An 11,928-nucleotide genomic window follows, 5' to 3' on the forward strand; every position below is an offset into this window, starting at 1 on the left:
AGTTACGTTCCATTGAGTCTTGAGCGAGATACGGATAGAAATTTAACATGCAAATGCAACAACAACGTTGTGATCTTGATATTTATCTGGTTCAATTTCTGATCCGTATAGCAGTTCTGTTCGTTTCGTTTTCTGTAGTAGATTTTTTGACAGCTAACAACTTTTGAGTTGGTAGCACTCATGGCTCAACTATATGGTTGGCTCATCTCTACAGCAATAACATACCTTTGTTCACATTGCCAAAATTAGCGTGTTGGTGTTAGACGAATGGAATGGAATGAAAACATAAAACTTAGCAGCATTTGTAAGTAGTAAGAAAATGTTGTAAATTCGTTATTTTCTTTTTAAGTTTGTCATCTCCTTCTGGCAATCTCTACTCCAGTGAAATGAAAAAAATAAAATCAGCTGGTGAGATGAGCCAACCATATAATTGAGCCATTGTAGCACTGAACTAAATACGTGTACATTTATGTATACATAAAAGATCTCGCCATATTTAAAAGCAAAAACACTGAAAGAGTAAACAACTTGAAGATGATGTAAGGAAAATAAATAGATTACTTACGTGCGAAACTATTTAAATGTTTATAATTCCATCAGTATCTTAAAATTTTGTGTACGTTTCTTCTTATTTTCTACAAAACAGATGTTTTATATTAGTGCTGCCAGCTCTCATAAAGTTGATCCAGATCGTTCCAATGAGATTTGAGCCAGAGCCAGAGCTCGATAAACCAATGGAACGGCCCTATTGGTTTTCATAAGGTTGGTGGAATCAGCTGTTATAAGGTTACCGATAACGCACCGATGTCTGCAGCTTAAAGCCGGAGTCATTGGTGCCGTATGTCGTATCGCTGTATCCGTATCCTTAACGTAATCAGCTGTTTATCGTTACGACGGTAAACCAAAACCCAATTGGTTGGCTACGATACGGTTACGACCTTAGCGGCACCAATAATCGATTGCATTGATTCTCATAAGGTTGGTCGAATCAGCTGTTATAAGGTTACCGATAAAGCACCAATGTCTCCAGCTTAAGCCGGAGTCATTGGTGCCGTATGTCGTATCGCTGTATCCGTATCCCTAACGTAATCAGCTGTTTATCGTTACGACGGTAAACCAAAACCCAATTGGTTGGCTACGATACGGTTACGACCTTAGCGGCACCAATAATCGATTGCATTGATTCTCATAAGGTTGGTCGAATCAGTTCGTGAGTAACTGCCGCATTAATCCTTTTTGCGATTTTGACGGCTACGGTGAAGTCAAAACCGACGATAGTATCGATTTGATGGATCAATGTATCGAATTTGATGGACAGCTTCCCAGCTCTAAGCAGCTGTTGAAATTTGCAATGATAAAAACAGGCTGAAGGGAATTGCACACAAGACAGAATTTTCAGTTTTGGCCATAGGGAACGTAGTTTGCTAATTACTGCCTGTTAAATGGATATGGGACATCGGTAGACGGGGTTTGCCATGCTGAATTATTTAAAGAAACGGAAAGGTAAATACCAATAATTCTCTTATCTTGTTATGTGGAAATATTTATATCTGATGCGATGATCAGACGTGGTTTCTATGATCTCATACTAAATTAAACTTGTGATTAATATTTATTAGGACTTCACCGACATGGAATATGGTCTGATGATTCATTCAACAAGTCGGATGCACAAATTAAAAATAACGACACAGCAGAAAACGAATCCACGCACAATAAGTTTGGTATTAAACGCAATTCATTAAAATCGACTTCCAGCTTTTGCGATGAAATACTCGCACAGAGTGAAATAGATGATGGCACCGTTGATGGCGTAGGTAGTTGCGGTGGCAGTTTGCGTGGCTACAGTTTGGTATCGGATGATGGTAAATATTTTATATACCAATCGCTTAATTTATTTTTTGTACTCAACAAATTCTAGATATATTCCGATATACATCACGGCTGGCTATGCCACTTTCAGCAATAGTGTGCGATCCCAATTGTTTAAGTTGTTTTGTGCAATATCTTGATACAAGACAAGCACTTGCTCTGCTCAAATTTTGTCTTGATACAGAAAATTTTAAAACTGCAGCAGCAGCAAATTTGGAAAAGAAACAAACTGCTGAGCAAACGTCAGCTTATTTAAATGGTTTGACGCAGCAAGCTGAAGATAAAAACAAAACTACCACTCATTGTGATTTAACTTACGAGGTTGGAAAGCCAACTGTTGCAAATGCGACAAATGTTACGGATAGAGTACCTGAATTAAAGAATTATTATGATTTATCTATGCGTCAGCCGCTTACGGATGATGAAAAAAGTCAAATCTATGCTGAAACGAATAAACAAATTCATGAATGTAATGAAAGCCTTACTTTGAATAAGGGCAACACAGGCTATACGAATGGAAATCCCACTGAATCTACTGAATCTCAAACAGACTGCTGTGATGAAAAGTCAAGCACAAATTCGCCCCCTACTAATGACCTCAAGATGCACCGTATTAATGTAGAAAACTGTGTGGGACCTGCAAGTGTTAAAGATGCGATTTCTATATACCAAAAATATTTAATGGCAAATGCAAGTCACTTTGTCCTACTACCAGTGTCGATTCTTTCCCAAATATCGCTAATGTTGTGCCAACGATCCGAGCGCGTACAAGAGGTATGTCTAGCAAATACAACAGACAAAGAGGATGTTCGTACAATACCGGCAACTTGTTTCGACGAAGCACAACGTTATGTTATGGCGCAATTAGAGCGCATGTACCTCAATGACTTTTTACAAAGCTCCTTTTATAGCAAATATTGTTTAGAAATAATTGAAAATGGTGAACCAGAATTATCAATATCTGATATCCTTTACAGCGAAACAACACTTTTTTACTTTATGGAATTTCTAGAGCAACACGGCGAACGTGAATGTCTTGACTTTTGGACATCAGCCATCAATTTTCGAAAAAGTTATGAAACAGTAAATGAAGATGCAGAGAATACGTGTGATTCAATGCATGTTAAAGATAAAAACCAAAAGCGAACTTCAATACAATCAGAGGCGCAAACAGATGCAATGATCATCTATGAAAAGTTTTTTTCATTACAATCCGAAGAACGCTTTTGGCTGTCAGATCGTCTACGTAGTCGTGTTGAAGAACAAATTTGCGCCAATGGTCGTATAGCATACTGTTTTGATTTACCATTGCAATTAATAGCAAAATATTTAGATTGTAAATATTTGCCCGATTTCCTTAAATCGCAAATATTTCAAAACTATCTTAAGGAGCTAAAACTAAAATCACAAGATATGGCCGCGTCAACAGATTCACAAAAATCAAGAACAGTTCCAACCGGCGGTGTATTTCGCAAGTCACTACACCGAAAAACATTTTCCGATTGTAGTGAAGGAAACAAGCGCGAAGCTTTAAAACATAATACTTTACTAGCAATGGATGGTAACAAGTTACCACATACATGTATCAAAAATCTGCAACAAACAACAGGTTCAGATTTGCATATTGATGCGCGCCAATTAACAAATCCAAATTTGTTGTGGCGCCGTTCATATTCAACAGGTGGTGGCGGTTTGAAATTTGGTCATATAAATGAGCTGGGTCGCTTTGAGCGCGACTTTGAAGCAGTGGATGCGTTAAGCAATGAACTGGCGAGCGGTGGTAAACACAGTTGGTCTCTCAACTTTAGTGGCAATAAGATTAAAAATGCAATGCGTAAGCTTGTTAATTTGCCTGAAGATAAAGTGCAGGAGGAAATTGCTTGGCAAGTAGCTGAAATGATTGTTAAGGATGTAACAAATGTAACATTGAAAAACGAACAAATCAAACCTACATTACCGAGTGGTATAACAAGAAATAAAGACGTTAATGGTGCAATGCAGCGTCAATAATGAAATAAAGTTCTTTTAACAGTAAGTGGATTTAGTGGTAAATCAAGCGCAGGAAGCTGCAATGTAATCTCAATTTTAATCTTATTTTTGAATACAGGCACTCGGCATTGTTATGGACTCTAATGCAATTCAAAATTTGGCTTTTGAAAGTCTAATCACGGTTTTCTTATTACAAAAAAATTTGTGACGAAAATGCAGTCATGAGCTTCTGCTACCACTCTATAACAACTCCGTGTGTTATCAAGTACCCAATATACATAGAGGTCAACAAAATGCATAAATTAAAAACATAAATGTAAAAATCAAAAAATTTAAGTTTTGATTTTCATTACAAAAGTGCTAAAATATTACAAGTACGAGTATAAAATTATTCTGTATTAAAAAAAAAACTGTAATAAAAAAGTGGTTCAGATGTAGTCCGGTCAAATTAGACCAAAAAATTAGTTAATGATGGAATTATCAAGCTGATTTAAAAAAAAAACTTAAATAATTAAACAATTTTTAAATCGTTATATCTCAAAAACAGTGGCTTATAGGGAAAAAACTATTATAATACATATATGTAATGATATATAAGTTTTGTCTTTTTGCGATGAAACTCACCGACTTGAAGAAAATCGCGAAAAGCTATTTTTTTTTTTATAGGATGTGATGGGGAATTTTTAATGTTTTTAACTATGTTTTGAAAAATGTTACTCACTTTTCGCTTGATGGAAGTTAATGTTCCTATAAACCAAAATATATTAAAGTAAACTTGACAGTGCAAACGAAAAAAAAAAGGCAAGGCGAATTCAGTACCTTTGTGACCTCTGTTCGGCTAACAAGGACTTTACTTCTCAATTACCTCGACATTTGAAATAAGCACTTGTTAGCAAGGAAATTTATTTTGGCCTACAATGTTGGTTCCCAGGCAACGAAGTCTTTGTTCCTTCTATAAAAAAGATACTCAAATAAACAAATATGTTACAATTTATGGCTCTCTACAACTATATCTATTTCAATCCTTTCGGAAGATTAGCAAACGTAATCTGGATTAAACATGTAAATAGTACCAAAAATATGCTTAGCTTAATAAGGGTTAATGAGCTTGCTTACATTTTTTTGACGTAAAAACTCCAAAAACCAAATTGGTTCAGCTGTCCCATAAAAAGTTGAGTTTTTTTGTCGAACGAGGGTATTGAATATAAGCTGACGATGTAGGGCAAGCTACTGGAATTCGTAACACATCGGTTCGAAACCAGGGGTGGTTTTCCATAATTCGATAGTCGACACTCCTTAGCTCGATACTTTAATTCGAGATCGAACGCTCGCCGACACCTTGTTTGATTTGCCTTGCTATAAACTACTATCTATTTTGACCGGACTAATTTACAAGCCGACCTAATATATACGCACGCAAGTCATTTTCTGTCAAAAATTTCTCATGCATATACAACTTGTATGAGAGCAACCCAAATTGAATTTGCTACGTGAAAACCTAACTCGATTTCCAATCTTTGTTCTGCGTGACATTTAGATTTGACGTTTGCACACATGCTTTACATTGGCGCAACGCATGCTTTTTTGGGTTAGGGCAAAAACGCCGGTTGTTTGCGTGCGCTAAAAATACGCAGTGCGGTTTTATTAGGTTGGCTTGTTACATAATTAAAGTTATTACAATGTTTATAAGTTTTTTTTTTTTTTTTTCAAGTAAAAGGGAAGAATGTTGACAGGAAAAAAAGCTGTTGTAAACTTGAGCATCAAATGCTTTTTATATATGAAACTATAGCTCTCTCATACATATTTATGCTAGATTGTAGTATTTAATATTTAATAATACATCCGTATGATTATCTTTAATCTCTACATATTCGGAATAAACTTTTAGCAGCATACATTTTTTTTTAATATAATTTTCATATACACAATATGTGCATTGTCCATTAATATAACAAACTACTGATACCTTTTCATTTATGCACAAATTAAATAAAAACAATTATCTATACTATGTATGTATGTATAAGTAATATTGTTATTAATTTACAATACAAATTTTCTCTATCAGTGTTTATACTGCCGCCCTAAAAAAGAGTGTGGGTACAACATTCTAACTGTAACTGATATATTGAACTTAACTTGTGTGGAGCTTTACAAAAAAGCGTTTTTTTTTTTTTTACAGACAAAACGTATTTTGGACCAACTTCGATGTGAACTTTAAATTTATGAAAAAGGAGGCAAAATTTCAATTTCTTATACGGGAGTTTGGCGCCTTTGTAAATGACCTAGCTTCGAAAAAAATGCACATACCCACGACAATATATTCTACAAACTAATTATAAAACAAATTCTCATTTCGTTATACTAATTATATATTCTTGTAATTTATAAGATTATGAACTGTCGGCGAGACAAATGGGATTGACTAAGAATGAATAAAAATATATTTCATTTTAATTTTCTATCTGACTTAAGCTAAATTAAGCTGAGTTTAGAATAAAAAACTAGTTTGAACATACAACGGCATCTTTTATCATCCATTGGGTTACTCCATATTATAAGCGATTTAAAATATAACTGCCAAAACGGGTTTTGCCTCCCATAAAAGGTTTTTTTTGCTAAACGAGGGTATTGAATATAAGCTGACGATGTAGGGCAAGCTACTGGAATTCGTAACACATCGGTTCGAAACCAGGGGTGGTTTTCCATAATTCGATAGTCGACACTCCTTAGCTCGATACTTTAATTCAATATCGAACGCTCACCGACACAGTTTTGGTTTACGTATTTCAATTTGAGTACATTTTTCTCGTGTATCAAAAAGTGTTTCGAAAGTATATTGGAATCATCAAAATAATTTCAATAGGGAAAAGCGTTTGTTTGCTGACTCCTTATCTTAATATTATTCCTCAAATAATCGCCAAAGCATTAAAAACTCTAGCTTACGAAAAGCAATTCGACACCTAAGGTGCTACCGAACAGATTGTATCGAACGTTCGATAAGACGCGACGAGATTTTGTGTAACGGAACGCAAAAACGATTATTTGATACTCGTTTTTGTTCGATATCGAATTACGGAAAACCACCCCTGGTCACCGCCCCCCAGATTTTTATTTTGTTTTATAACTCAAGTGTAAACTTCTCTATATGAAAATCAAAACTCAGTTCTAGCTTACTTTCAGGAAGACCGGTATAATCCATATTTGACACCAAATTTGGTGTGTAGTACAAAATAGTTTCAGATTTGGACTCATAATTTTAAACCGTGTACCAACAAAAGATTAGCTACCTTATTGTAATTTAAAGAAAAACTTATAAATATGTATATATAAACGAAATGCAAAGAAAAATTCATTAAGAATGGGACAGATAATTAACCAATTATAATAAGTTTTTTATTTATTCACTCCTGATGTAAATCCATTTTCTATAGCCGACCGTTCATGTTTACTAACCATTTATAGAAGCACATGTATATATTATTAATTTTAATATACATATATATTTTATAATTTCTTAAACTTGATATATTTTTGTTCAACTCGAATATATACATAAGCCTTTATTTTTATATAATTACGAATCTAATATTGTACGAATTTCATCAAAATTCAAAAACAAATTCAGCACGGCATATCAAACGTTAATGGTAACGTTTTTATTTTTTTGGTTTTTTCGATATCGCGCACAAGTCGTATTTAAATTTAAATATTTGTTTGTTTGTATATGTACGCATATACATACATTAGGGCGGGTCGATTTAAAAATCGCTCATTGCTCTGTGAAATTCGTATATGACTCATTGGGTTTTCGATAGTTGTTGATATAGTTGCTTCATCTTGCGGTGTAGAGGATGGTGGATTCATTGTAAACTTTTTGATTTGGAATGGTCACTTCACTTATTATTTTTTTTGAAATATTTTTTTATCTGAAATTAGCACTTCACACTTTGAGTTCTTCACACCGACTTAATGCATTCACAAAAACTGCTGCGTTATATATGGTCTACGAGACGTGGTAATAAGAATGAAATGGTAATTTCAATTCTACCTGCTGAGTCTTGTGGTGGCTTAAAAAAAACAACACAAGCAATTTTACGATCTGCAATTGTGTCACAGTGATACCTTCATTTTTTAAAACGGTTGAATAAAAAACCCACACAACTATGTTTACGACATGCAAATGCATCACAGTGATGCCTTGGTTTTAAAAGGGTTGTAAAAACGCTAATTTCTAATAATTTTTTTAAATTTCTTTTCTATTACTAAGTTAAATTCATTTTTAGCACGCTTTTATTAGCTTGGCCTGTATGTAACGGAATCTTTGAGCTTAATTTTCACCGGTTTCTAGAAGTCTGATTAATTTGAAACTTTGCATACGTATCAAGGACCGATGACAATGCATTAATGTGATGGTGTGGTGACATAAGGTCAACGGCCATAAGGTCAATTGGCCTTATCACCACTTTGAATGGCGATAAGTTTGATTGCAACTTTGCACACCTATCAAGGCTCGATGACAATGCATTAATGTGATGGTGTGGCGACATAAGGTCAACGGCCATAAGGTCAATTGGCCTTATTACCACATAGCCATTTAGCTGATTTTTTCATGTAAAGTGCAAAACCGGCGATTTTTTGAAATGTTTGTATGGTGAACCCCCAGGGGGGTTCCAGGGGGTGTGCCACTGACATCGGTGGGTCGGGCCTCCAAAGTTAGTGGGGGTCGGTCATACATTTGGACTCGATTGGGGCACTCTAAATGGGTCAAAGTGGGATTTTTCAAAATTTGCCCCTACCCAAAAGTTCGACCCAAATTGGGGGACATCAGAATTCGTTTTAGAGGTATGGTTCCTTCGGCAAAGTTTCTTATTTTGATCCATAGAATATGATTTTCACAGAGCAATGGGCGATTTTTTTGCCTCCCCACAAATCGACCCGGCCTAACATACATACATACATATATAATAACTGTAGAAAACTGGCTGGATAAAATATTTTTGATATGTTACGCAAGATGTTGAAACAAGGAAATATACATAGATATGTAGTATAATTAATGAAAAATAATAAATTGTACGGCTTACATTTTGAACTATAATAGGGTAAATAAAAAATACCCAGCGAGTTGTCGAAATTATCACATGCTTTTAGTTTCATAAACATATTCATTCTAATTGTTGTAATTAAACAATTATTTTTAAAAATATCTTTTTATTACACAAGGAAAAATTATGAAGTGAGAAGGTTTTTTTTTTTAAATGTCAACACATTTAAATATTTCAGAAAGAGTTCTTGAAATAAAAATATTAAAACAAGTGGAATATTACATAACAAGTGGGATACCACATCGCTCCCCTCTAAGAAATTACATAAAAGTCAAAATAATAATAATTAATATGGCAATTCATTCGATTGAAATACTGGCTTCAAACGGTCTATAGAAATTTTTTCAATTTTTTAAAGTATTTTGTAAATCGTTCAATAACTTCATACGGTCCTGAGTATTTTAAATCTAAAGATGATCGACCAGCATCAACACAAATCCAAACATGTGTATATGTATATAAATCTTTGCTAATAAAAATGGTTTTTCTGGAATGTGTCGAAGTTGAAATAGGTTAAAAAATTTTCATAATTCTTTTTAAAGTTGAAACGAAATCTGTAGGATCTTCAACTAGTTGTGGTTGAAAGAAATCTCCTGGAAGTTGAATTTGTTCTCCATGGGTTGGTGTCGAAATTCTGTATGTACAACATTCTAAAAACAAAATTCTGCTTTTTAAAATTTTGCTTTCAAAATTCTGTATTACAAAATTCTGTATTAAAATATAATGTTAACAATGTTAAAGAGGTCATGTAATTATATTGAAAAAGTGTGCCATGCACAGTAATTCTGCGTAGAACACCTTTCTGCATAGGCGGCCTTCGGCCGCGCTTATAAAAAATAACCCTGGGCTACGCCATGCCAAGTCCGAGTGTGTGGTATAACCGTGGCTACCGCCACGGTGATGTCCTTCTGCGTAGTATACCCTTCTCCTAGGCGGCCTTCGGCCGCACTTTAAAAAAATAACCCTTAGCCAATCCAACACCGGCTACGCCATGCCATGAGTCCGGAATTTTGACTTCCAGAATTAAACATGCAGAATTTTGAAAAAGCAGAATTTTAGAAAGCGGAATTTTAAAAAGCAGAATTTTTAAAAAGCAGAATTTTGTTCAAGCAGAATTTTTTTGCAATTTACAGAATTTTGTAATACAGAATAATGACACGCTCCCGTTCTCCATATATAAGTCCAGCAGAAGTAGTTTTCAAATTATCTTTAAAAGAAGTACGAATTCCTAAAAGTACGGAATTTAGCGTTGATGTCCATTGTAAAATTTCATTACACCGTAATCCTGCTTTCAAGGTACCGTGAAAACGTTCAACTAAACCATTCGATTGTGGATGATAAGCTGTGGTGACATGATGTGTTGCTCCAAGGAACTTTGAAAGATCACGAACAAGTGATACAAATTGACGACCTCTGTCAGAAATAATAATATTTGGACATCCAAACCGGCATACCCAAAAATCGTAAAACGTTCTGCAAACTGTTTCAGCTTTAATATTTACAATAGGGAAAGCTTCCGGCCATCGACTAAATCGATCAACACAAGTGAGCAAATAACTGCATCCTTCAGATATTGGTAATGGACCAACCAAATCTATATGGACTTCCTTAAAACGACCACTGCTTACTGGAAATTTGCCAAGTGGACTCGAAAAGTGCCTTGAGATTTTTGATCTCTGACATGAGGTACAAGATCTGGTCCACTCTACCACATCCTTATTCATTGAAGCCCAGAAAAATTCCTTTGTAATTAACTTTTTACCTGCCCGAATGACAGGATGCGATAAATGGTGAATATTTTTAAAAACTATTTTACGAAACTTAAATGGCACATATGGTGGGCTACGCCTGATGATACTTCACAGTAAATTTGAATATCACTATCTCGTAGATTGATTATTTTTGATAAGCAGCTTCCCTCAGACTGCAGCAAACTTCGCAACTCCAATTCTTCTTTTTGGGTTCGTGCCATCTCCTCATAATTAATACTTTTAAAATCGATGGATTCAACTCTTGACAGAGCATCGGTGACAACATTGTCTACGCCAGATATGTGAACAATATTAGTTGAAAATTGCGATATAAAATCTAGTTGTCTACATTGACGTGGAGATGCTTTATTTAAATTTTGATGAAATGCGTATATCAAAGGTTTGTGATCAGTAAAAATTTTAAACTGTCTGCCCTCCAAGAAATAGCGAAAGTAATTTACTGCTGAGTAGATTGCAAGCAATTCCCGATCATAAGTGCTATAGTTAACTTGAGCATGACTTTTTAGAATAAAAACGTAAAGGTTGCCAATCACCATTAACGAGTTGCTCTAACGACATAATTATTGTAACGTACACCTGACTCCGCCTCTTTGCGCAATCAAGGTGGATTGCCCCAGCTAGCTCAGTGTGAGGGGTCGGGCCCTTAACCCTTGTCCACCTTGATGTGGGGCGGATGTTACAATCACCTGCTCTTCCTGTAGAGATGCACACACCTCGCAGGAAGCCCACCCTACTTTGGACCGCTCAATTATTTCGGCTTTAAGTTGGTTCCCTTTTCCTTCTGCTCCGTCTGACTCCTTTTCACTTACCCTTTGTCAACGTCGCTTCCCAAGGCAGTCGGTTTTATTTACCGGTGCGACTCGGGATTTTTCCCGACCAAGGACTGTCATTTCAGTGTAACCCCATTTAATTTGTTGCGTCCCTCCCACAAATTGTCATCCTCCCAGCAGCGGGACTGCTCCATATTCTCTTGCTCCGGGAAGGTATCGAATCCAATCCGGGTCGGTCTCCTGTCCCCGGTCCTGAGAAATGGTTTTGCTGCATCTGCCGGAAAAGAATCTTTTTAGGATGGTCATACTCTGTTCAGTGTGTCTCGTGTAAGGGATGGTTGCATCGGACAGGTTCTGGGCTTGACCCCAAAACCCGACGTCCACGTAACTTTTATAAATCTTTTGTGGCTCCTTGCT

The 11,928-nt window shown here is 35.5% G+C and overlaps 1 protein-coding gene across 2 annotated transcripts; it reads left to right on the forward strand.

Moving 5' to 3' along the window:
* Positions 1-1,345: 1,345 nt before the first annotated feature.
* Positions 1,346-9,462, forward strand: pkaap (A-kinase anchoring protein pkaap). 2 transcript variants are annotated; one of them, XR_010949986.1, is made up of 5 exons: positions 1,346-1,503; positions 1,620-1,865; positions 1,922-3,903; positions 3,980-4,235; positions 6,044-9,068. XR_010949986.1 is itself a non-coding variant. In XM_067768919.1 (4 exons), the coding sequence occupies exons 1-3, from the start codon at positions 1,476-1,478 to the stop codon at positions 3,880-3,882; spliced, it is 2,235 nt and encodes a 744-aa protein (XP_067625020.1). In that variant the 5' UTR covers positions 1,346-1,475; the 3' UTR covers positions 3,883-3,903; positions 6,044-9,462. The 2 variants fall into 2 exon arrangements, 1 of the variants encoding a protein (XP_067625020.1); XM_067768919.1 differs by lacking the exon at positions 3,980-4,235 and having other exon boundaries at positions 6,044-9,462.
* The last annotated feature ends 2,466 nt before the right edge of the window (positions 9,463-11,928 follow it).

Source organism: Eurosta solidaginis, chromosome 2 (genome assembly GCF_040869045.1).
Source record: "Eurosta solidaginis isolate ZX-2024a chromosome 2, ASM4086904v1, whole genome shotgun sequence".
NCBI classification, from domain to species: Eukaryota; Metazoa; Arthropoda; class Insecta; order Diptera; family Tephritidae; genus Eurosta; species Eurosta solidaginis.